A 26829-nucleotide genomic window follows, 5' to 3' on the forward strand; every position below is an offset into this window, starting at 1 on the left:
AAGAGGAAGAAGCAAACTTAAGCAAGTTTGTACTTTCCTTTTTTACATGAACCAGTCAAAATTTACAGTCTTGTTTCAGGACCCAGCCACATTTGAAAAGCACTTTGAAATTGTCTCACACCACATTCAGATTGTCTCTCTCACATGCACACACGCACTTAAAATCACAATACTTTAATGTCCCTAACCTGGCAATTGACTGAGGGCTTTTTTCCCTCCAAAGCACCCTCATCGGATCATAATAGATGCCTAACGACTTTCACACACATACAGACACCACAAACACACACTACTGCCAACCTCCCTCCTGACAACATGAAATCTAAAGACACAAAGGCGGGTGGGCTGGTTAGGGGGGGAAGTCGCACATATGTCACCAAAACCACAGCTTGTCTGAGGGGGCTGGTGAGGTAATGAATGAGCCTTTCATCACAGAGGCAACATCGCTGGTGATGTTTTCTTTCAGAGACAAACATTTGCATTGCTGTCAGATAAGAAGTGAGTGTCAGTTTAAAGAATACATTTTGTCACTTGTCAGAATCCATGTATTGAAAGTGTTATCAATATTCTAGGTTTTCTCCCCCTAAACCTTAGCTCCATTAAATGCAGACAGTTTGTTTTGTAGTGAAGGCCTTGGGGTATCATCATCATCACCTCTGGAGGAAGTTTTATCTCTTTTTTCTCACACCCCGCCAAGGGTCATAGCCAATGTTTTGGCTAATTTGCAACCCAAACATATTCCTTTTCCTTTCACGGCCATCTCCGTCTCCACCTCCCCATTGGTGTGGGAGGCAGGGGACACAAGGCCGGTGCTTGACTGAGCCCTGAATGCTTTTTAGTTGTCACACTTTTCCCAAACGCCTTGCAGCTGCTCCTATTGTGGCCGCAGAGGGAGGGCTCCTTAGCTGATTCTGTAGGCCTCCTGCTGTTGCCCTGGTCTCAGATGGGTTCATAGAGAGGGAGTGTGGCCCGAACAATGGCCGACGCCATGACATCATGCTTCTTATGTGGGCAAAATCCTTATGCAGATATATGATAGGATTCCGTTGCATGGAACAAAACAGGGAAGGATGTGCACAAAGCTATTTCTGACATGCCAGTAGATCAGTTTTACTTCAGCTTTGTTTAGGTGCACTGCAAGTGTTTTTCTTCTTCTGCTCTTTAGTCTTCATAAGCATCAAAATAAACTTTTATTTATTAAATACATAAACATACAATTTTCAGAGCTGAAATGAAATACTTTAATTAAAGTCATTTTTAAGCAAAAATGCTAAAGATTTCACTTTTCAATTCAAAATGGAAATATTTGCTGGTTATAGTCTTCTATAATATTCAATGAAATGTCTTAGTTTTGGACTGTTGGTCGGACAAAACAAGAAATTTGAACGTCAACTGTAAAATTGTCATGGCCATATTTTTATTTACTTCTGACATGGACCAAACCATTAATCAAAAAAATAGTTCACAAATTAATTGATAATAATGGGTAGTTGCGACCCTAAACTTTTTGTCTTACTGGCCATATACATTAATGTAGATTTTATCTAAAAGGATAGAATTTCATTCAATTGTGGGAGACAATAAGCTTATGAATTTGCTTTGTATTTTGCGCTAAATTGGCATGTTTATAACCTAAAGATGTCACTTTAAATGGAAAGATAAATCTGCTGTATGTACCTCAAGTTACCGGGCATTATTGGTATATGGGTAGATAACTAAATGTTTACATTAAAGATGTGACATTTAATACAAAACTAAATCAGGGTAGTATAAAATTATGATTTTCTTGAAGTCATTGTACATTATTGGCCACTAGTGAATAAATCTGTCTTATGTCAGATATAAGATGAAAATAAAAGAGAAAATGTCCATCTGGGTACAAAACTCAAATGAGATTTATTAAACGGTATAAAAACAACATTTACACAAACATATGCAAAAATAGATATGATAAAGAAATATATTACTTTAGTTTAATAAATATGTCAGAATGCAGTCACTGAGGACTATGTGTCCCCATTTGAGTTTTGGAGTTCTGTCTGTCTCAGCGCTGCAGTACACAGTACAGAAACATGAGGTATTTAATGGTCCGTTTCCCCAATGTGTCAGGATCGTCAAGGTTTCATGATGTCTTGAAAGGCAGGTATTTGCATTTGAATTGGCAACCCAATCGACTCTCAAACTGAACATGATGATTTCTGCCACATCCACACTGAAAAAGGGGGGATACATTCATTGTTCATCAAATGAAGGAGTAACTTCCATGCCATGTTGGGCAATAGGTTTGTATTGCTTTCTTTAAGCAAAATGGACATTTGAGAGGATAAGTCAACATTCCTGAGACACTCTTAGCCCTCTCCATTTTGTTTGCTTAAACATGATTATCAAAAGCAGTTGCCTTCATGAAAAGTAAAATTCAGTCCTTTGAATAAATAATATTCAGATACTTCTAACAATCCTCTCTACAAGAATAACCTCAACTACCTTTTCAGCAATTTCCCAAGTCATCTAGGATTAAAAGTGTGGATGAGTTTCACATTTAGGAGGTTACATACGAATACTGCCTGATAGTAGTTATCAAGTCTAGGTTTGAAATGATGAGGCCAACCGATCACAGAGTCAAATGAACTGACCCCAAACAATAGTTCCCATTGTGTTCAGTGATACCAGTATCACCATAAAATGATTTATAATCAGGACAGTGTTTTGTGCAGTGCTCTTTGCAGAGTCACTTGTTGAATTGCAGTTCAAGTACAAACAAAGTCCGTGTTCCTTCCTCAGCAGCTGGGAGAGGTGGTGATGGGACTGTGGAGGAATGAGAGCTGACCAGCTGAGGTGTGTACAGGGATGGAGACCGGGAAATTGAAGACTGTGCTGCTGTTGCCGATGGCTGGACTGCCTGCCTCCGAGGAGCAGGTAGACGAGGCCAGGACCTGGGACTCAAACTGGAGGAGCTGACCCATGAAGCTGAAGTTGGGGGAGATGATGCTGCGGCGCTGCTTGACAAACTCGAAGGCCTCGTCCAGCTTCACGCGGTTGGTCCGCATGAGGTAGGCAAGGCAAATGGTGGCGGAGCGGGAGATGCCTGCTTGACAGTGCACAAACACACGGCCTCCTTTATTTCTCACCGAGTCTGGGGGGGGGGGAAGAAAAAGCAATATTAGTTCACTGTAAACATCTATCAAGTGATGGAAATGTATTTTCAAAAAATTTAGGTCAAAACTCTGCCTGTCACAGGAAGGCAATAACACAAAAGTCTTTGCAACACTGTCAGTTGCTATTTAAATTCAACAGCACTCATTAAGACACAGGAACACAGTTAATAGGGGTGCAGGGTGTAAGCTTGTGGGGGTTATTCCCAAAGGAGGCAGTCTGAATGGACAAAAGAGGGGAACAGACCCCTGCTGGGGGTATTGATCTGGGAGGAAGGCCGACAGTGAGCGAGGAGAAATTGCCTTTTGTTCAGCTGGAACAAAGAGTGGCGTGGAGGGAGCTATTCAATCCCAGCCAGCCTACCCACTACAGAACTAACTTGGGGCCGCTGCCTCGCAATACAATAAAAAGGGGGCATCCCTTTCTCTACGCCTGAGAGGTGGTGGTGATGTAACCACCATTGCGGGGGAGTGGGGAGCCTGTGCCGAGCCAGCTGGTCGGTTTTGGAGGGAACTTTTTAAAATTTAAATCCGGGAGTCAAAGAGAGAAGTGAAGGAAGAGGGGGGTTGGGTGTTTGTGTTGCTTGCCATCAACGGGCTCAGGAGGTAACAGCTGTGACAGGCGCTCACATTTGGCAGTTGAGGGAGTGTGAAGGGAGTAAAAATGGTGGACGTACTCACCAATAAACTCGATTGCCTCATTGAACCAGGAGCTGATATCGGCTTTATGGTTGTCCTCGACAGGGATGCTCTTGTAGAGGAAGGAGTCCTCGAAGTGGTTGGGGCAGTTGGCAGAGACATTGATAAGAGCAGTGATCCCCAGCATGTCCAGCATGTCTTTTCTTGAAGCATGGTAAGCACTGCCGAGGTACAGGAAAGGCAAGATCTCCACAGGACCCCCCTGAACAGAAGAAAATAAACAAAACAACCCCCTTCAGTCAACTCCAAAACAGTAGCCTATAACAGGAAGTGAGAAACAAACAGAGCCTGTTGTGTACTGAATGTGATTAGATAAAAAAAAACAAAAGATACACACCTGATCATATAAAGGAGTATTGCATGGACTGCAGCTTGGGTCTGCGCTCCCAGGACGGCTGGAGCTCAGGGGCAAACTAAGCCCTTGTGGAGGGGAGGGTTTGGTACACATCTCTGGATACTCTGTGGAAAATGCGTCAAAACCGCCTGAAAAAAAAGGAGAAAAAGACAGCTAGGTCAGATCACAGGACAGCACAGAGACACATCCACGGTTAACTATGGGTCTCCAAAAAGGTGACAGCTGCTCATGGGGCTATTTTGTAACATTGTTTACTCCAGCACCAGCTGGTATGGTGACAGCTGTAATCCGCATTTGTTGCCCCGTTGTTAGGATACAGTGAAACAATTGTGTGAGGCTCTTTTAAACAGTAAAACCCACTTTTTCTTACCTTTGAGAATAAAAACCCTGGCTCCACAAGGGTCGCGACACAGCGCCGTAAAAGCAAGCATCAATGTCCCGTCTTTCTTCGCCTGGCTTAAGTCCAAACTACGGTCGTCAAGCAGCACCACAGACTCGTACTCCCCTGACAGGAGCCGGTTCCTGGTGTCCTCGTTGGGGACGATGTGCTCAAGTCCTAGACCACCTCTGGCTCTCCTGCGCACTATGGTGCTGAAGCGCACGTTGGTGGAGCCCGATATGTGGGACAAGTTGAAAGACAGGAAGGAGCGGCAGTCCAGCAACAGGCAGCCCGGGACGTCGCCCTCCAACAAACCACGGAGGGCCGCACTGTCGATGGTGGGAACCTCCATTATGACCATAGTAGGACGGCGGGATTGAAATATTAAATCCAAATACATAAAGCTTGTACGGCAGGAAAACAGAAGTTTAGGTAATGAAGGTTTAGGTACGAAAAAAATGCTTTTTCCCAAAGTTACAAAGTAATCTTTGAAGCGGCGAGTCCTTTGTTCCGGTTAGGTTATTTAGAGAAAAAATAAAACCGCACACAAACAAGAAAGTTTTAAGACTATCTAAGCTGGTCCTTTTCTTTTCTTGAGTGTATCCGGTAGTTGTGGCTCTTCTTAAAGTTTAATACAGCCTAGTCAAGTTTACAGTGAATAGCTTCTGTCTCTCGCCGCTTTGAAAAGCACTTATATACGAGCCGTGCTTGTGAATGAGAGGCCACTGACGTCAGGCGACCGCCCCTCTTGGCTTCCTGCCAGCACCGCAGACGTCATCACCACCACGAGCGAGTGCTGCAGGACTGAGCGAGGCTCGCGCACATTCGGGACATTTCTGTACAGGCGTACCGCACGTACGCGGGCACGCGGTGTCAACAAAGTTTTCGCTGGGAGACTGAGGTCTTATTTGATCTCTTATAATACGCCTATAACTAATCGTATGTTTCCGCATTTTAAGTGTTTGTGTAAAACGACTGCATGTCAGCAAATAAGGAATTTGCCAAATTTTCCTTGATGATAGTTTTTTATTAGATTTCTATTTTCCCATTTCACCTGAGAGTTGACGAATAACAAGATAATAAGTAAATATCTGCCACGGGGATAATAAAAGTTTATGCTTTGTTTTTATTAGTCAGAGGTACATAGTGTTCAATGCCCCGAGAGCAAAGGCTAACCATAAAAGTTAATCACTGTATAGAAATCTGAAGTCCAGTAAATTTCCACATGCTGAGAAACAAAACACTGGTCTACCAGGAAGACAACAGCAGATGGAGATCTCTTGACCTGTTAGTGTGGTTTCATTTGCGACTTAATTGAAACAGATGGATGAGCCCCCCCCCCCCAAAAAAAATAGAGAGTATATTTTAAAACTCAAACATGATTACATTCACTCTGGGAAACCCTTTTCATTTGTTTGCTGACTCAGAGGGGCAACACTGCTGTCTCATAATAAGGAAACAGGAGGATCATTTTTGATAGACAGCAGGCATCTACACTGACAAGAGGGTGTGTTGGAACTGCACAGCAGAGACACGCCGGGATTGTTTAGTTGCGAAACAAATGTTTACTAAGCAGGTTTAAAAACACGCAGTGTCATGACATAGGCCTTCATTTGAGTTTCAGCTCAACAACCCATTAGTCACATTATGAACAGCTTATGGTATCCTGTTGCCCTAAACATCTTGTTTATTTGTAATAAAGTCTTTATAACTAAAATATCATGCTGTATATATACTAAGAGTTGTATGCTGTATATTGCTTTCAAAAGATCAGGCTGACATACACTATATAGGCCAGGACGTCATTCTCACTTTACTGTAACCTTAAGAAGTGAGGACTTTCAGCCCGGAGAATCCACATCCATGCAGTTTTGCCCCTCTTGTTTTATTTCAAGCAAAAGGAAAATAGATGTGTTATGTGAGAAAGGAAGAGGGGGAGGGGAAGCTTAAGGGAGAGAAACTTAACCAATCACAACAGAGTGCAAAAACTCTCCAGCCGGTTTAACCTCACACTCCTGTGAGATGAGTCAACTGTGAAGCACATGCCACAAAGCAAGAATGTTACACAATGGGCTTTGAAAACAGTCTGTACCCAGACATTTTGTCCTCACTGTAAATGCATCTTCCCTCCAGTAATGAAGTGATGGGCTAACGTGCTGGATGTTAAGAAAAACAGTTAGAAGGGGTGAACAAAGACAGCTAGTACAGGGAAGTGTATATCCATGAAGTAGAAAACGTGTCTATGCGGTGATGTGACAGAAAAGTCTGAAAATAGAGAATGAGTTGTCGCTCTGTTTTGGATTCCCATAATTATGGCAAGTAACCAACTGTAGCTCTCATCCAGAAAGAGAAGTGAAACAGGGGCTGACAGAGAGGCATTTCCTGTGGTCCAGCCTCGCTGTCACTTGCTGTCATCCCTGCCTGTTTACTGTCATTGTCACTACGGGCAACAGCTGAGCCGTCAGTGGGAAAACACAGGGCCTATCCTGACTTCTAGCACCTGAACAACATACACGTTATTTGAGCCACAAGCATTTTGTTTCATGTATATAAGAGTGTGGGGAGACAAAAAAAAACAACAAAAACACGTGTTGCCATGGGAAAAACCTTAACCAATGGAGTTTGTGGGTTTTCTTGTATGACAAACCACATCAAAACATGAAGTATAGCTCTCTGTTTCTGGGTTGTGACAGTAATATAGTCCAAAATACCTAGACCCTTATGTGAACATTTAGTACTGCTGAACAAAAATCTCTTTTATTTATGAACGTTAAGCTGGATGAACTCAAAGGCCACACTCCTCTTGAAAATTAACTTGCCTACCAATCAACCTGTTCTTTGATGCAACTTTACAAGTACTACAAGTTCTTCCCTGGTTACCCTTTTGTACGTAACAAGTAATCCATGCTGATGAATTACTTGCAGGCTTTTCTAACAATGTGAAAAGACTTTTAAAGTCAGCCAAACAGTGTAGTTGATGTGTTTGGGGCCAACAGGGGCATGAGCATGGTGTATGGCCTGCTGTCTGAGGCCACATAGGAGCCAGATAAACTGGGCTAAATTAACATCAGCATATTACATAGGTGTAAACAATAAAACCAAAACGTTATGAAGAACTATCTCCTAAATAATGTAATTTACTTTTTTATCTTGTTTTTATTCCTCAAATGTAATTGATCTGTTCACTCAAACTCAAGTTCATCACGGACTTAAAACTGGCCCAGAATACACTGCATTTACCCAACACTTGGTAACACTTTACTTTAAGCAGTTTAGACACTTATTTAGACACAAATTATTGGGAGGGGGGGTAAAGTGTTACAGATTACAGATTAGTTTATGAGAATAAGAGCACACCAAATGGGCACACAAATGAGTGCACAATTCAAGAAACGCTTAAAGAGAAAGACAGTATTTATCAATGACTATTTTGTGGATGCCTTTCTAACATCTGGGCAGGGACACCAGATGGATTACGCACAGATTTTTTATGTAGATACATAAATCTATTCATGTAAAAGTTTTTGATTAAAAGGGTACCTTATACTGTTTTACAGGCTACGCTTATATACCCTATAATGTATTAATTGGTCAGGGACTGCAGCTAGCTAAATCTGGTACAAAGCATCTCTATTCTCTGTAGTCTACGACATGTATGTTTTGTGTACATGGACAAATTAATGTAACAAAACTGGGGGAAAACTAAAGTGCTCAGGATTGTCACAAAATATTCATAGCCCACTATTTATTTGTAAAAAAAGTAATCTTATGTAATTCAAGTTATTTAGTAAATAAAATTTAGGATAAAGACTACACGAGATATCATTTTGAGACAGTAAAACGATACAAAATTATTGGACTTTTATTGAAATGGTTGGAGACTTACTCTCGTGTTTCTATTATTATTATTATTATTATTATTATTATTATTATTATTATTATTATTATTATTTTTAAATATTAGACAATTTTCAACCATATGATTAATGTGTCTACAAATGTATTATTCTACTATATCTTAACGTAAATTAACAACGATGCAACGCTCTCGGCGGAAGAAGAATCAGAGTGAACAGGAAGTAGCTCTCAGCCAATCGGCTTTTGCAAAGCGTCCTAAGCTGACGTCAGCCCGGTACCGATGAACAACCGGTAGCGTTGTGGAGAGCTGTGTGGTTGTCCGTTGTTTGTAGCTTTGTCCGTTAATCCCCCTGTCAGACGTGCAAACATCATGCCTTTCGATGTTAGGAGGTGAGTACGGGGCTTCCTTTCATTCTGGTTGCGATGTGAAGGGACGGTGGCGGTGGTTTGCAGTCTGTGAGCTCTGGATGAATTAACGGTTGGCAAAGCATCGCCTACTAATGCGCGAGTCAAAGTTGTAACAGCAGTGTTTCACATTTGGCATGAATGGGCCACATTCAGTGGCATTACAGTAACCTCAGGGTACAGTAACAATTTACAGTCAACACATAGCTGCATGTTTTACTAAACAGACGTGGTGGCCTCCCTGGTTTAGTCTTCAATACACAAAACTGGGTAAAAGCATTCAGAATCATTAGCCACCAATACACAGTCAAAAACAGGCAATGACTAGTCAGAAATACACCTGACTACAGGCATTGCAGAGATTCAACTAATCTACTGATACTTGGGCACCAGGCACAGAGCCTGTAGACACACCTACAGGGCTGTTGAAACTGTCAGTAGAGCACACCCTAATCAAAATAAAGAACAGGATGTTTGCACTCAACCATAGTGGTCACTTCATAATTTGGGCAGTGAAAAATACTGACTACTCTGTCAAACGCTTATGGTTGCAACCACATACTCAATACTTAACTTTGAGTGGAAAGTATTAACTTTGTCAATATTAAAAAAAAAAAATCTAAGGTAGTAGGACTGCAACTATTATTATTATATTTTCATCAGCAGCTAATCTGCAGATTTAAGCATTTAGTCTACATGGCAAAAAACTACATGGCAAAAAACTGCCCATCACAACTTCCCAGAACCCGAGGGGACGTATTCAGATGTCTTGTTCTGCAAAACCCAAAGATTCCCGAAGAAAAGCAGCAAATCCTCTCATTTGAGAGGCTCGAACAAGAAAATGTTTGGTATTTTTTCACTATTTTTGAAAAAATTATGAAATGGAAAACGATGAATCAGTTATCAAAATAGCTGCTGATTATTTTTCTGTCGATTGATTAATTGACTAATGCGTTAACTCTATAAGGTAGATATCTCCTAAACAAAGTTAAGAGGAAAGTCAGATCTGAGAAAAATGTGTAAATACGAAGAACAGCACAGAATTTTTATCCTTGGTAATAATTAGTGATAGTTGACTTGGACCACAAAATAAATTCAAAATATTGAATTTATAGTCGTTTATAGAGCAAAAAATCCAAACATTCTCTTGTTCCAGCCAATTTAATATTTTTTGGTTAGTTTTGGACTGTTATTTGGACAAAACAAGCTATTTGTAGGTGTCACCTTGGTAACTGATAATGATCGTCAGTTGCAGCTCTAGATAGCTCATATGAGCTGTCTGTCAAGCAGTTGCTCTTGTCTTCCCTACAGACCACAGCTGTGTTGTAATGACAAAATTAATTTACCAACATACAGGATCTGGTGTAACTCTCGTTTGCACTAGTACAGTTGATGACCTATGTATGTTTGATGCTTGTGTGAGAGCGGGTGTGTCAAGGGGTTATCAAGTGGTCATGACCGGTTAGTCAAAAGTGTGGAACAACATAGATTACCGTAGATTACTCCATTCGCTAGGGTAGCATTTATTCCCAAAATGCCATGTCGTGTTGGACTACTAAATATATTAACCACATCAGAAGTAAGTTAATTGAATGTTAAAGGATTAGGGCTGTGAAAATCCTGTGAAAAGACCAAAACCAACTTTGTGTTAGTACATCTCTCATTACTTTCTGACCCATTTGTTCCTACTAAAGACGTACATCTTTAAAAATGGCTGGCAAATATATAGTTTAATTTTTAAAGAAGGCTCAGTAATTTCCTAAAACAGCTGGGCATTGTAGTTTTTAAGCAAACGTTAGTCAAACAGGGGTTGATAATGCTTTTGTTGAGGACAATTTTCAGCTGCGGATTATTACACATTTGGTGTTAAAGGGAGTTTTTACGGTAGCAGAATTGTGTACATGTATCAGGCTTTGGATACTTGTTGCAATACTTCGTTAGATCAATTCATTGTTGGTTTCGGACTTATCAGACAAAAAAGAGAAATATAGAATATCACAGGCCCTATCCTTTAAAATGAAGCCATACTGCTACTCCAGTGTCTGTCTCTCAGAACACCATAAAAATTAGGCTATATTTTGTCTATGTGCTTAGGCCTATTTTTAGGAATCTAGTACTGGTTTTCTGCCCTCAGTATAAATTAAAGGACTTTCCTTGTACCATCAAAAGATAAGAGTTATATATTGTGAGTCAAGCCAGAACCTTTCCGTGATTGTTTTGTTTTTGGGAATTCATATCCAGGTTAGCATTCACTCTGTCTCAAGGGACAGGTTGATTATTAGAATCTAATCTTTCTTCTTTTAATGTCCTAAATGTATTTATCTTTACCACTTTTTTGTTACTGTTATTGATTATTTTTGGTTTATATCAATTTGCATCCAAACTGAAATTGCAATGTTTCAAATAGGATGACTGCATTCCCATCCATAAACCAAACATCCATTTAAAGACCAACCTGACATTGGTCCATCTTTATACTAACTATTATATATGCCTATTGTGTGTATATATGGCTATTTTCTTGATACATGATGGCAATAACTGTGACATGTGACTGTGAATGACACTGTGTTAGTGTCAGTTATGACAGAATGTACTGGCTTTTGTGTTGCTTTTGAATATAGTTTCTGCGCAGACAAAGGTCAGCTTCTAATAATAAGGATAACCTCATTCCGAATGACACTCTGAATGAACGAGTGAATAACTGAAAGGCTTTTATCCCCAAGTTTAATTGACCTTGAAATTATGTCAGTTATTGCTCAGTGTCATTAGATGTCATATCTCTTTATCTTGACAGTGATGGGTGACTGTTTGCTGTTTGATACTTGACGTACGCTTCACTTATTCACGACTGAATAGAAACCTGCAGGATGCAGACACACGTGTTGCCTATAGCTTGTGATGCGAAATGATCACACATGAGAAGAAGAACATTAACTGTCCGTCATGTTGGTTTACGCAGCAATATACGAAAGGGTTGAACTAGTGACTCGCTATGACTCATTTGCGAGGTATGGTTTATTTAGTAAGGGCCCTTCCTTGAAAAGCAGCTCCATGGTGTCAACAGAGAGATGCTGGTACACCATGTCCTCACTCATCACAAAACATCTGAGCCCTTTTACAGAAGACTGAGCAGCGGGAAGTGACAGAGGGAGATGTGTTGACTGTAATTCAGGAAATTACAAACATCAGCGATGGACCGAGAGGTGAACTCTCAAGAGTCATCATTAATATTCATGAATACAAAGCGGAGGAAATGAAGTGAAACTGAGTTCTCGTCCAGCCTAAAAATAAGTATACCTAACCTGAGTGTATCAAAGGTGTAGCTGAAGTATTTAAGTAGATTCTGTGCACTTTTGACAAAATATATTTTAAAATATAATATTAAAAAATTATAAAAAATATAAATCATTTTAAATCGGCACATTTTAAATGATGTATTACCATGCTTTAAAGATTCACTTCACTGAATGTGTTTCCTCACAAAGAAGCTTTAATGTTTTATTAAAGTCAACTCATACATTTTAAATGATGCTTTATGAAATTTTTTAAATGCTGCCTTACCATATATAAGTTCAATTTAACAAAGGTATATGGATGTCAGCCTAATTGTCATATATTAAAAATATATTTTCAACCTGTGCAATATAAATGATGCTTTACTTTTAGAAATGAAATCATATTTTATTCAGTGTGACTGAAGTGTTGTCAGGGTGTGCAACAGTGCTAGTGCACCTGGTCTGCCCAACTTTAAACTACAACACAGTGTTGGTGAGATAGTGCTATGATTCCAGTCTGCCAGTAGCATAAGAAGATCACCCGCCCTTCGAACATAACATAGCTCAGTCAGTCTCCATCGTATCGAAGCAGAAACATCAGTCTGTGAACCAGCAAATTTGTGGTTGCACGGTCTGTGTTTTACACTGCCGGGGTGAATGTCACTTTACCATGTGAATTTGAATACTTCAGTAAATATTGTATCACATCAATATCAAGAAAATGCTGTGATGCCATAATATGAATTTTGTCCACATCGCCGAACCTTATCTTTAGTGTAATTCAGACCTTATGTCCAGATATAATCCAGACTGTCTGGCTGTACATCAGTCTGAGGCTATTTACAGTTCACATGTAGCATCAGATTCCACCTCATGTCTTGAGCGACCAGTTGAGTGAGAGTTTGTTTCCTCGCTCATATTCGTACTTAGCAGTGGGAAACTGCGACTGCTAAAAATACGTATCTGTGATCCAACCAAGTGAGGATTTCTGTAACTATTTATAACCTGGTCACGGATATAGACTACAAAACTGTGTTTCAAAGGCAAATCAACTGCATTTGTGAAGTAGCTTGAGCATTTAAGAGTATACTTAAGTATATAAAAATGTATATGGTATGATTTTAAATGTACATATAAGTATATTAAGATGGCTTGTTTTTGTGTGATGTAATATAACCAAGATCTATTGCTATGAAGTGACATGAAAGAAATATTCACACATAATGATATCATTATATATTTACACATATTGTATATAGGCATAGATTTGTAAACAACTCTCTGAGATACAGATAAACCCTTCCCACAGTATTTCATATAGTTGACGTTTGGTAAATACGTTACATCTCCCAAACATGCCAACTTTTCAAGAGCCAAAGTTCTTGTTTCTATTCTGACCACAAATGCGGTTTGGAGTTTAAACGACTTTTAGAGTCGACAAAGTTTCCTTAACAACATGGGTCGTGTATTTTCCCCACAGCAGGAACTTGTAATCCTTGAATTGAAATTAGAAGGATGGACATCAACAAAACTAGACTGTCAAGCTTTTCACATGACAATGGTGTATATCACTATGCTCCACCTGTCTGGTGGTCTCGGGAGGTCAGCACTGTGGCTGGGTGGAGAGGACGTGAGGAAAGAGACTCTCCCTCTGCACATTAAAGCTTAACATTCAGGAAGTGTGCCACTCTAGAAGTTATTCTGATCCTGATGCAGTACGACCACTCCCTGAGCTCCCCACCCAGCCCCTCTCTATGCTTTGCTGCCTATATATCCTGCCAGGCCAGCTATTAGCACACAGTGATCTAATACTAATGGGACATGGTTGCAGGACGTTATAGATGGATGTGGATAAGAGACGGAGGGAAGCTGGCTGAGGTGTTTAGGATTCAGGGGTCCTTGTGCGGTAGATAAAAACAAAGGAGTGAAAGCAGGCAGGAGCTGAGGCAAAACAAGAGAAGCAGCAGGGTCGGTGCTGGACAGGAAGCCCTCCCTCCCACTTCCTCCCCCGCCCTGCATTGCATCAGCTGTGATTATTTCACTGGCAGCTCTTGGTGGAAGAAATGTGAACAGATGTGAGTGTTCTGAAGGAGATGAGGAAGGAGAGTGAGTGCGAGAGGGGAGATGAGAGAAGCGAGTGGGTGGGGTTTGCACAGTCAGCGATAGAGTTTGGGGTCGAAAATGTTTCACTGCCCAAAAAGGACATGTGCAAGAACTCGTGAACTTAAATAGTTTTGGTGTTGAGCAGCAGATTTATTTCCCCCTTCTCAGCTTCCCAAATAGGACACAACAGTATTTCACAAGTGGAGAATTGATTGTGTTGGCTGGTATAATGATCCTCCTCCGCTTCTGATTCACCGATGCGTTCACTGATTTATGCGCAATCCGTTTTTTCTGAAATAACCAATGTGATACGAAAATATTAAATTGTAGATTTAGACGAGTTTAAATCTACAATCTTGATACTGTCAGACTGAATCCTTCACTGCTGGTATTACTGTATGGAATTGTACTGTAAAGTACTGCCAAGAAGATCAAACCATATAATTTGAAGTTGTTACTGCAGTTATGTTTATATTGCAGCGTGTCTCTTTTCATTGGTGTGTGTATTTATGTTGGCTTTGTGTTTTCTTGTGTATACGTTGACTGTCAGAGACCTTTGTTGGGGTCAGGTCAGAATTACAGAGCACACATTCAAAGGATGAGGTGTAGCCCTGTAAAAAGTGTGTGTGTGTGTGTGTGTGTGTTGCAGCTGGCTGTCTGGACCTGTTATGTGTAATGGCGGTAGTCCAGAGTTAACATTCCAACACTCTTCTGTAATATCGCACAGCCTTATGGGTACAGAATGTGCTTCTTTTCTCAGCACGTAGTGTTTACATTTTCAAATTATTTTCTCACTCCCCTATCCCTTTTTTTATTTCCTTTCTCTCCTCAGATTCGATATCTACAGGAAAGTGCCAAAAGATCTCACACAGCCTACATACACAGGAGCTTTCAGTGAGTAGTCCTTCACGCACAACAGGACAAAATTATGATTTTTTTATTATTCTAAGTTTTAGTTGTCCACTTGTCCACATGTGTATCTGGAATCCCTGAATGTTGCTTCTATAATTAGTAAATATGCAAAATCTAAAATTAAGTTTGGTGCAGATTTTGTAGAATAAAGTTTTATTTCCTGTTCAGTCACAAACTTAAAATACACTTATTAGATTTCTTGCTTAAAGTTAGCTGAAAACATTGATACCACTCTCATGTCTGTCCAGTGGACGGTTAGCTTAGCTAAACACAAAGATTGAAGACAGGGGGAAACAGCTAGCATAGTTAGTCTGAAGGTAACAAAATCCACCTACTAGCACCTTTATAACTCAGCAATTAATACCCAATCAAAGTGGAGAAATGACAAATTGCGGTTTTGTTGTTGTTTTTACACTTCGGTTTTGTACAGATTAAACAAACAACCTGTAATGTGTAAATTAGTGAGTATTAGGTGCTGGTGGCCAGATTCTGTTTGGACAGAACCAATCTAGTTCTTTCCAATCTTTGTGCTAAGCTCAGCTTCATATTAAAACCACAACTTTCATTTTTACACTTCTGTTTTTGTATGGATTAAACAAAGGAGCTATAACGTGTTAACAAAATCAGCTTCCCAGCATCTCTAAAGCTCACTAATCTTTGGACGGAGCCATGCTAGCTAAGCTAATCACCTGCTAGCTCTACCTTCATATTCAGCATACAGACATGAGAGTGGTATCAATATTCTTATCTTACTCTTGGCAAGAAAGTGAATAAGTGTGTACCTAAGATGTATTCCTGTAAATGTTTCAGTTAACCCTAATTCATAATTAACTTTTAAGCAATTTCACTAGCTGATTAAGCATTAAAGGGTAGTAATGGAAATATTTTGATTTAATGTCTCAGTAGTGTGAAAGTGAGGTGTTTTGTTGTTGGTTTTTCAGTAACAAAAACAAACTTATAGTCACGTCTTCTATCACATATCTGTCCATACTGTCTGCTCTTAAATGGCAATAACTATTAACTTTGTAATCCTAGCAGGACTTAATAGGTAGTATTTAGCTTACCCATAGAGTTTTACAGACACACGTTTATTTAGAAGGTAAATAGAAAGAGCTACCAGGCACTCCTTGGAGGTACGCAGAGGTACATTGTGATGGAGTCAGTCAGCACGGGGCAGAACCTGTTTTAGCACTAGTATGGTAAGAATGTTAATGATCATGCTTTTTCATCGCCACAGGCACCTGAGAAGTCATCAGTGGATATCTGAATGCTTCTCCTGTCAGGTCATGCGCTTTCCTGCTTGTCATTGTGAAATCAGGGATTGTATTGATTATTCACTGCTTGATAGAACGCAAAAGACCTGATGACACATTTTTGGCTCAGTCATTTTCTAGTATTGGTTATTCATTGGTCAGCTGATGACAGCGCAGGGTAGAACAAAATGTCAACCCCAAACGAAACTGATGACAGATTGGATAAGCAGTGCTGTCAATGAATAGTGAACAGTTTTTAAACAATTTATAAACACCTTCCTGAATGACAGGGAGACAGAGAATGAATTTGCTAAAGATATACGCAGTTTCCACCCATTAGGAAATGGATGGAAGTTCTTCCTGTACACATTCAACGCCCTTCCTGTCTCCATCCACTGTCTAGGGGTGAGGGCATTGGGTTGATTTGTTATTGCTTCATCCATGGCAGGTCAAGTCACATTTGGCTTGTGTAATTTGGAGGCAACCAGAAACAGACTCCCCCTCTTCACAAAAGGCCAAATATTTGACCCCGTCTGCTTTTGTTATTCAGTTTTAGGGCCACATTCCTTTGAGGTAAATTTTTACGGTATTTACTGTGAACGGTACCTCTGTTTTGGCTACAGTGGTTTCCAGAGCCATCCTAGCTTTGGATGTAATGTATCAATCTGCTGTTTGTGTGATTTTCTGTCTTAATATTTGTTTGTCCTGCCTGTGCTGAAAATTCTCATTTTTCCGTGGGGAAAATTAGCCTTGGGCTGAACAAAAATAAATGGCGCATCTGATTACGGAGATGCAGGGCTAGTTTCAGATGTCACCGACTGATTCATGGTGTTATTGTCTCCGATTCTTTGTGTCACAGAAAAGCTTGTGTCGAAGAAAAGCTTCCTTTTTGTCAGAATGAAGCAACTTTTGAGCCCATTTCATCCCATGTGTGAGCACTGGGAAGGATGAGATCGGGTTTAAATAAAAAACACTCATGTGAAGTCTTTGAAAATCATTCGGCTTGTCAGTTTTTCCATTGTGGAGCTGTTAAAGTTTAAATCAGTAGCAGCCTATTACTCTGATCTTTAGTAATCCCCTTCCAGTACTGCGCCCTTTGAAGCCTGGGAAGAATTACTGTACAAGTCTTTAGATGAACCTAAATTGGTGACCTATGTGTCATAGCAACACTCCCTATTGTTTGTTGGTTAAACATTACCTCATGTAAAGCCTCCACCAGCCGCAGGTTTGGCTGTGATGCCCTGCTAACCACAAGGTCATGTGACTGTATGGTCCTAGGAGACAGTTGCCACGTAAACACGCCTCACCTGCTGAGTGAGAGCTTCCTGATGGAGGCTCTCGCCATACCAGATAGACCGCAGTTGCGCAGACACAGATCAGTTCCTTCCATTTTTATCTTAAACACATGACAGCATTTGATATGAGCCTTTGGCTGATTAGTTTGACACATGAAATGAAACAGACAGCCTGGCCGCTTCGGACTTTAGTTTGGCTCAAACTGAACAAAAATACTTATTATTGAATTTTCCTAATTTGGTTTCTGTCTGGCTTTTAGTTAAATCCTTAAAGCTTCTTCGTAGGAGCCATTTTTGGTCTGGCTGATAGTCACTAAAATAAGCTGTTTGTAGGACTTACGTAGCATGAGCTCACCTCTCTCGAAGCAGATATGCTGTAATGGCTGCCCGTTATGCTGGTATTTCTTGTGTAATTAGTGTAGGAGAGTCTTTAAAAACCTGCGTAATGGCAGGCTTAACACCGACAGTAAAACAGCTATTTAGGGAAACATTTTATGGCCACTGTGATTTCATAAATGTCAATATTCTGGGTCAGCCATTCCTAAAGGCTGGAACAGCCTGGCTCATTTGGTTTTCATCATCCCTTGAAATGCTGGTGTAATTTGAGATTAATGTGAAAGAAGTGCCATCGACAAGGACTGAAGTTTAAACAAGGTATTCATTCTAACGTTCTTCCTCTCTGCCCACAGTTTCCATTCTCTGCTGTGTCTTCATACTCTTCCTGTTCCTGTCTGAGCTGACAGGATTTATAGCCACTGAAATGTAGGTATCACAGCATCAAATCTATAACCGTGTATCTTGCAATATCCTGGTGCTGACACACACTAATCTGGAGACAGTTCCTTTGTTGCTACACAGACACAAGACTTGCCATACAAGACAGGGACTTAATCATGAATGTCAATGCCCCTATTATGATGTATTCTGCTCTGCCCATGTTGTAACCAATGAATGGAGTCGGTTTTCTCTCAGGAAATTGGCTTTGAGCATGCGTCAGCCTCTTGGCAATGTGTAATAATGGATAGCTTGGGGAGGATGTGACAGGAAGGAAATTACACCGACAGAGATACACAAATGCTCTTTCCTTGCAATTTGGCAGAAGATGAATCTGCGACTGTTAGTGGTGTGCAAAGAACATGTTGTAGGAGGAGAAAATAGTTTCTTTTTTTAAAACTCAAACAACCCCCCCCCCATTAAAAGTTTTTGGTTTCAGCTTCTCTAACCATTTTTCTGTTTTCTCTCCATCGTAGTGTAAATGAACTGTATGTGGATGATCCTGATAAAGACAGTGGTGGGAAGATAGAAGTGAGTTTAAACATCAGTTTGCCAAACTTACACTGTGATTGTGAGTATATACATAATATACACATATATACAACTCTCAATTTCTTTGCATTACACTTCCTGTTTGTATGTTTTTCTTTTTCACATTGTTTATGGCCTCCTTTTTACAGTATGTTTTTCCTCTTATCAGACAGTATCGTACTTACCCTATCATTTAACACGGCAAATTGGCAAAAGATAAATGATGACCTAGATAAAGAAGTAGACTCAAAACTACATAATGGTTTGTTTACCCGGCTGTGTTGTGGCGTGCTTAGATAACACTAGATTTTCGCCCAGCCTTCGGCCCGTGTCACCTCTGTTTGATTTCGTGCTGCCATACGGCTGTGATCTAAGTTTGACATAAAGTTGCCTCTGTTGGCTCGTCGGCTGCAATTCGACGTCAGATTAATGGGCATGGCCGGCTGAAGCTTACCAAGACGGAGGGCAGTCACTGGCTATTTGCTCCTCATGACTCTCGTCAGAAACTATGCCCAATGACAAATCACACACATACACACACGCACCACATCCATGCACACATAAGCGTGGCTCGGGGCAGCACAGAAAACACACAGCCATTGGATTCAAGTGATATCCAAAAATGGCAAAGCAAATAAATGCTTGTGTGAAAAATGAAGTCCAGGTTTCTGAGAGAGAGAGGCTTTGGCATGCAGACTGCACAGCTGTTGGCCATGTGTGACGAGCTCACTCATGGCATGCCTAAACAAAGGCCGTCTCCTGCCGTTTCCAATTAAAGCTCTTGGTGATTGTATGCATGGTGGTTTTGTTTATTTGCAGAATTTGAACTTTTTAAAATTTTTGCTGAAATGTGGGGCCCCTCTTAAATACCAGCTTACGATGGTCTAACCACACTGCAGCTGCATGTAATGAGCAGAAATGTTCCTCATCCCTTCTCCCTGCGAGCTAATATTGTACATCAGTTTATTTTCCAGGCCTCCAAACAGGTTGTCATTACAGATTTACTCAGAGGGAGAAATCATTTCATCATGGAAAAGCTGGCATTTCCATCTCTTTTTACTATTTATCTGCTCTGCTGCGTCGTTCCAGAGTTAAACACTGTCTCCATGCACTGACCTTTACTGTTGCCAAGTCTTGATTTGTGACTTCATGGAAAAGCGGAACCGCGTGTAATAACCTTGTAATAATTTCCCCCCCGCCCCGGATCCACTTTACATGAGCATACTTCCAGTTCTAAATGTCTTAAAAAGGAGACGCAACCAGCTCAGACACACTCACAGTGGCAGACTTAAAAACTTATATTTGTGCACTGTATTTTGAGATCTGGAATTGGGTGCGGGGTCAAATGTCTCGAATGTCAAAGGTCAGACAGACGGCATGTGGAGGTTTTAGCACAGGTCCAGCAGACGTCCCTCTCTGCAGTGCTAGCCAACACACAGCACAGGCAGGCTCTGAAAATAGGCCACTGCCAGTGTGCCAGCACACGGCGGCCTGCAGGAGGGGGGTCAGTGAAGTCTAGATGGAAAAACACAGACGGCGAGAGGGCGACGGGCAGGATAGGTGGTCTGTTTGGACTTTGTGTGTTTACTCAGTGGGTCACTCTCTGCAGTGATATTCAGATTTTCTCCCTCTTCTTCTCCTCCAGCGTTAATAAAAAAGTGCTTGTTTAATTTATTTTTTCAGTCAAATAACCAAAGTTGGAGATAATGATCATTATAATTTTTTTGATGAATTAAAATGCCTGTCACAAGGTGGTGACATCTTAAATAACCTGTTTTGTCTAAAACAAAAAGATTTTCAATTTATAATGTTTGTTTTATTCATAATTGTGTGGCTGTGTGAGCACTTCGGTAAACTTCAGATTTATAGTTTTTTTATTTTATTTTATTGAACTCAGAAACCAAAACAAAGATCAAGATTATCATTCAAAACAGAGAAAGGCAGTAAATGTTTGGTATGGAGCTGAAAAGTTGATTATCAAAATGGTTGCAGATTAATTGTTTTGGTGTTTGACCAATCGATGACTTATTTATTAAGAAAACATTTAAAACATTCTCTAGTTCCTGCTTCTCAAATGTGAGGATTTGCTACTTCTTTCTTCTGTGTGATATGTCATTGTAAATTGAGCATGTTTTTTGAATTATTAATCGGAGAAAACATTTTGACACAGCTACTCATTAAAACTAATCAATTAATCCCCCCAAAATTAGCAATTAATTGATAATGAAAAAATTGTTAGCTGCAGCCCTAGTTTGGTACCTTTGCTTATCAAATGATTTAAGAGATTATTTCTATTGTTTTAATAATTGTCTCAGCACTAAAAATAGTAGAAGTTTGGAACCAGCAGGGGAAACTGTATCATATTTTGGCTCATATTATTTCTTGTTCATTATATATTTAAATTCTCTCCCATGTCTCTTTGTTGTTTCAGTGGTGGGTTTGGACATCCAGGATGAGATGGGCCGCCACGAGGTCGGTCACATAGACAACTCGATGAAGGTCCCTCTCAACCAGGGTGATGGTTGTCGCTTTGAGGGAGAGTTCACCATCAACAAAGTAAGGCCTCATCACATAGTAGAGTGGAGAAGAAGAATAACCCACACACACTGTATGAATGACTTGTTTAATGTGGCTGGTCCCATACAGAGCAAGGCAAAGACATATCAATGGATCAGGCACATGAGCTCTTGGACTATATGTTGTTTATTTGTCTTGGACTTGAGTTAAACATAGAGGGTGATCGAGCTGCTTCCTCCTCCAGTCTAAATGGAGTTATGTTAAATGGAAGAGCGCTGGGATCGGCTTCAGTTACATCTGACAGTATAGTCTGGGCCCTGTGAAGCCCTGTTTGTCCTACCACCATCTTGTGCGTCAGACTTTCCAGTGTGTTAAAAATGATTAACCCAGCAATTGTACATTTAACACTCGTGCTTGTGGAATATTTTGAAATATGTGAAACGTGGGTAGATTTTTCTTTTGGAAGCAAGGACCATTTAATTTCCACCCAACTGTGTGTGTATTCAGACTTGGTCATTAGTTAACTAAATGTGTTGCAGGTGCTCATGCTGTTATTGACACAAACTTACCTAGCTCTGTGTGTGTGTGTGTGTGTGTGTGTGTGTGTTTGTGTGTTCAGGTACCAGGAAACTTCCACGTGTCAACACACAGCGCTACAGCGCAGCCCCAAAGCCCTGACATGACCCACACCATCCACAAGCTGGCCTTTGGAGAAAAGCTCCAGGTCAGGACACACACTAAAACACATCTGGGGAAAAACAAATGGACAAAGATACGATCTACAGTATCAAGGCTAAACACAGATCTCTTTTCTCTCTTTTGTCACGCAGGTACAAAAAGTACAAGGAGCCTTCAATGCGTTAGGAGGGGCAGACAGGCTGTCATCAAATCGTACGCATGCACACTACACATGCACTCATCATAACCACTGTGTCACATTTATGTAAGGCTGCTTGCTGACATAGAATAATGCAATGAAATGAGACACCTAGTGGACGTCTATCGAATCCAATCTGAGTGGAAACTTTATTCACGCAGCTGACACACACTGCATCTCAGATGGAAAGGCTCCAGCCAGTTGCATCAACAAAACTACATCCCTTTTTGGACACTAAAGACGCATTTTTAAAAAATTAAAATAACTTTGTTTCTCTTGCAGCTCTGGCCTCACATGACTACATACTGAAGATCGTTCCAACAGTGTATGAAGACCTATCAGGAAAACAGAGGTTCTCCTACCAGTACACGGTAGCCAACAAGGTGCTGTATTCTTGCTGTTATCCCTCTTTTCCTTCCCTTCTTTCCTGTTAGATCATACCTCTGCGTCATGTGTTGTTTTTGCACTTGTCATGGAAGCAGCGTGACCATCCCGACATATGGCCAGAGCATGTATCGCTGTGTTAACTTGTGCACTCACCTGGAAGTGAAAGCTCACCCCCAGTGACTGGAAACACTCCCTAGATGTCAACAAACCATAAACACACTTCCTAGAACTGTGTTGACTGACAGCTGGGTTTTGGAGTTTGGAGTAATAACAGTGCAGCTCAGCTGTGAACCGAGGAGGATGAGGGCCTGTACAAAATATTCCGAAATCTTTTTTTGCCAAAGCATAAATAAAGGTCCAGCTGAGGTATGAATCAGTGCATGGTGTGCAGCAACAATCTTTTTTTCATGTGAAATGTATTAATACTGTCTAATTTATACTTTAGAATTAGGATGGATTTTTGCACAACTGTGATATATATTGATATATATCTATTGATATATATCACAGCTGATATACAGAACAACTGACATATCGATGTTCTCACATAACAATAACTCACAACACATTTTAGCGAGCCTTCTCCTACTTACTTCATCAGTTTTATTCAGCCAAGATTCATTTTTAATGAATCATTTACGACTCTTGTGTAACTTTATCTGAAACCAATTCTGTAATGACTCATAAACACCATTGCTGCCGCTAGAGATATTGAATGATGATATTACAGATTGCTTTAAATTGATTTATAAACATAATGGGATTAACTGTCTCTGTGTGTGTAAATCGATTTCTCTCTCCAGGCGCAGCTCCACCAACCCATTAAAATGTGTAATACGCTCTCTTTTTCCATCTCACACAGGAATATGTTGCTTACAGCCACACGGGCAGGATCATCCCAGCCATTTGGTTCCGATACGACCTCAGTCCAATCACAGTCAAGTACACAGAGAGGAGACAGCCCTTCTACCGCTTCATCACAACAGTGAGTGAATTCTCCTCTGGGCTTTGCCAGAACAAAACTTCTTTGGCTAGAAGTCTTAAAATAAAGTCAGTTTATTTTAATTCAAGGTCTTTTAAAGGTCTTAAAAATTGTGGTAAAAATTTTTGATTTTTAGGTTTTAAACATAATCTTAAAGTTACAATAACTGATTTTTTGCCACTTAGGGGCAGTTGAAACACAACACTGACATTATGATCACCATTTAAGTTGATTTGGCGAATTTGTCGGCAAACAGTAGCTTATTTACACATCCAGCAGATACAGAGTAACATAAGTATTCATTTGGAATTTGGTGTCTCAGTCTGGTGTATGTAAGTCCAATAGTCACTTTCTTTTAGCTCTGGTTTGGTCTCTACCAACTTCTATGGGAATATATAGCCCCCTTAAAGCTGCACTAATTATTATTTTTTCTAATCACTGTTGTTTGCTGTACAGACTGTAAAGCCCCTTGAGGCAGATTTGTGATATTGGGCTATATAAATAAAATTTACTTATATTTCCCTCAGGTGTTGGTGGAGACCAAAAACAAAGCTAAAAGGAGAGTGAATATTGGACTTACATTCGTTGGGTGGCCATAAACACGACTCCAAGTAAATTCTAATGTGTCTATCCAAAAATAACAAAGTCCGCCTACAAGCAACTCTAAAGCTATTTAAAACATTATATTTTGTTAGTTTAATCTGTACAAAACTATTCCTTTTACTTCCTGAATTCCTTTCATCTTTCTCTGCCTCCACTCCCCACCTGACCTTCTCAGTTGAAGAATTCTGGCACTGCCTGTTCTACCTCATCAGGAAAGTTTCCTGCTGACTGATAATGCGGTCAGGATTAAATTGGCTGCTTGGCTGATGAGCTACACCGCTGTTTGTCTTTTGTGTTGTTTAGGTTTATTGTGACTTAAGGCATGGGTAGGACATGACTGTGCCTATAGTGTGATTATGAGTCATGGCTTAAGATTGTGAGTCAAGCTGTAGCAGGGCTCTTTGCTGGATTCCAGCACATTCTGAGGTGTCAGTGTAATGTATTGTTATGATTAATCATGATTGAAAGCAGCTGATATTGAGCCATTTATAACCAGAGAATAGAATATCAAAGCTTTTAAATAGTGAAACTGACAGTGTCTTGTTTTCTGTAGATCTGCGCCATCGTTGGCGGGACGTTCACAGTCGCAGGAATCATCGACTCCTGTATATTCACTGCTTCAGAGGCCTGGAAGAAGATCCAGATAGGAAAAATGTCATGAGGACTGTTCCCCACCCCTCCTTACATCTTATTTATAAGTACAAAGTTGCTAGCCTGTTAGCTAAATCCAATCCTTGCTCAATCCAACTTCCTTTTGGAGATTGTATCACCGCGACCAATGAAGTGGCTCCGGCACTCGATCTAACTACCAGACTACACGGCTGCGTCTCAGTTACTTAAGGTCCTCTCAGGCTCCATCTGCTCTGGTGATGTGTGGACGCTGACTATCATATGTCTGCTTCCTCCGTCTTCAGTGTCAGGAGAGGAGAGGAGAGGGAAGCTCTTTTGTTACTTTGGGGATGAATTCTAAAGTACTGTGTATCAGGGTTCAACCAGTATTTGAAGGCTGCACCTGCTTTTTTTTTTTTTTTTTTAGAATGAAGTAAAAAAAAAAAGAAAAAAAAAAGAAGAAGCTGATATTTGTGCTGATATTCAATTTTTAAAAATTTGGTCCTAGCACCATGTGACACAAATCTCCACATATATTCAATCATAGGGACATTTTCAATTTACAGCTGAATGATTTACAGTCAAAAAGACATCACTCAGTATTTAAATTAATTCAAAAATAGATCATTTCAGATAGGTCTATTGTTCAACCAGTATACCGATCTTACTGTACTGTGTTTTTCTCCCCAATACTGCCAAAGGGAATGATCAGTTGAAGGAAGGGTTCTGGTTTATGAGACCCTGCTGTGTGGCATAGACTGGACTGAACTCTAAAGTATTTCGGTAATTCACACTGTCCATAAAACAGAATTTTATATCATTATTTTTTCAGCCCATCAATTTTATCTCCAGTATTCAAACTATGTGCCTTTTAGGTTTACTGTTCTGCCACACAGGATTTTCATCTGCTCTCAGTCCTTTGTCATTCTGTGGCTGCCACTAAAACTAGTATTTCTGGTTCTTTCATGCATTACATACAGTAGATTCACATTTTAGAGATTTTTTTTCAATACAGTGATCATTATTTACCTTTCAGTCCATATACCAAATATTTCATCAACGCTTTTAAAGGTCCTAGTTTTGACTTATTTCATTTCAATTGTAAAAAATATAGTGAATTTCTTATTTTTTTCTAAGAGATAACTTCATTTAGTTTATTTTACATGGTACATGAATTTGTTTACTTCTTGTTTCCATATAGTTGTAAATTGTAAAGAAGGTTTGGTTTTGTAAGGAGAGAACTTGTAGGCCAAGATGTTTTTTCCCCCCCTTTTATACTGTCGTATAAAATACCTCTCTGATCAAGGACGGTGATAATCATAAGCCCTGGGAACTGGTCTTTCTTCTGTAAAGGCCATCCATTTCCTTTTCTGTCTCAAATTACTCTGTAATGTTATGTGTTCCTCAAGTAAAGGTACCGTAGAAATCACTGTTGTATGCTCCATGTCTTCAGGTTTCTATTCTCCCATTCATTCTACATGTTGTACTAACTTTTATTTTGGTTTTAATTCCTCATTTCTAATCCACCTAATCCAATACCTGAATGTATCCAGGTACACTTTATCAACAATTATTCATAGAAACTGAAAATGGAACCTTTGCACCTCTGATTTCGTAACATTAACCGAGCTCTAGTGTGTGTGTGTGTGTGTGTGTATGAAGTGGACTTCGCACCCAGTCGCTGTTCACTTCCCTCAGCTAGCAGCCAGACTCAACACCCTGCAGGTTGTTATTTGTGATGTGAGCATGTAAGAGGGTGTTAAGTTGTCACAGCTGTCATCATGCTTACGTCCAGCTCTGATAAGAGGTGCTTAGTGTGACTCACTCCTTTATTCACCCTACATCCCTCTGTTTACCTCC

The 26829-nt window shown here is 40.1% G+C and overlaps 2 protein-coding genes across 6 annotated transcripts; one reads left to right on the plus strand and one right to left on the minus strand.

Annotated features, from left to right (window-relative positions):
* Positions 1-1871: 1871 nt before the first annotated feature.
* dusp1 (dual specificity phosphatase 1) lies at positions 1872-5271 on the minus strand. Its single transcript, XM_044204674.1, has 4 exons — positions 4577-5271; positions 4189-4334; positions 3834-4053; positions 1872-3133 (listed from the first exon to the last, which is right to left on the minus strand). The coding sequence occupies exons 1-4, from the start codon at positions 4983-4985 to the stop codon at positions 2778-2780; spliced, it is 1131 nt and encodes a 376-aa protein (XP_044060609.1). The 5' UTR covers positions 4986-5271; the 3' UTR covers positions 1872-2777.
* Positions 5272-8676: 3405 nt separating this feature from the next.
* ergic1 (endoplasmic reticulum-golgi intermediate compartment 1) lies at positions 8677-26398 on the plus strand. 5 transcript variants are annotated; one of them, XM_044205017.1, is made up of 10 exons: positions 8677-8833; positions 15062-15123; positions 18379-18451; positions 18940-19034; positions 21426-21550; positions 22131-22235; positions 22342-22402; positions 22671-22771; positions 23638-23760; positions 24914-26398. In XM_044205017.1, the coding sequence occupies exons 1-10, from the start codon at positions 8814-8816 to the stop codon at positions 25019-25021; spliced, it is 873 nt and encodes a 290-aa protein (XP_044060952.1). In that variant the 5' UTR covers positions 8677-8813; the 3' UTR covers positions 25022-26398. The 5 variants fall into 5 exon arrangements, with proteins under 5 accessions (XP_044060952.1, XP_044060956.1, XP_044060954.1 ...); XM_044205018.1 differs by lacking the exon at positions 8677-8833 and adding an exon at positions 16379-16424 and having other exon boundaries at positions 15091-15123; XM_044205019.1 differs by lacking the exon at positions 15062-15123 and having other exon boundaries at positions 8724-8833.
* Positions 26399-26829: the final 431 nt, after the last annotated feature.

The sequence above is a fragment of the Siniperca chuatsi genome, linkage group LG8 (genome assembly GCF_020085105.1).
Source record: "Siniperca chuatsi isolate FFG_IHB_CAS linkage group LG8, ASM2008510v1, whole genome shotgun sequence".
NCBI classification, from domain to species: domain Eukaryota; kingdom Metazoa; phylum Chordata; class Actinopteri; order Centrarchiformes; family Sinipercidae; genus Siniperca; species Siniperca chuatsi.

Excerpts from the sequence above, each read along its gene's own strand:
- dusp1 (XM_044204674.1), bottom strand. The coding sequence starts at position 4,985 with ATGTATTTGGATTTAATATTTCAATCCCGCCGTCCTACTATGGTCATA. Across the intron at positions 4,335-4,576 it reads CAGGGTTTTTATTCTCAAAG|GCGGTTTTGACGCATTTTCC; the intron begins GTAAGAAAAAGT and ends CTTTTTTTTCAG. Across the intron at positions 3,134-3,833 it reads TGAGGCAATCGAGTTTATTG|ACTCGGTGAGAAATAAAGGA; the intron begins GTGAGTACGTCC and ends CCCCCCCCCCAG.
- ergic1 (XM_044205017.1), top strand. The coding sequence starts at position 8,814 with ATGCCTTTCGATGTTAGGAG. Across the intron at positions 15,124-18,378 it reads TACATACACAGGAGCTTTCA|TTTCCATTCTCTGCTGTGTC; the intron begins GTGAGTAGTCCT and ends CTCTGCCCACAG. Across the intron at positions 22,403-22,670 it reads AGACAGGCTGTCATCAAATC|CTCTGGCCTCACATGACTAC; the intron begins GTACGCATGCAC and ends TTTCTCTTGCAG.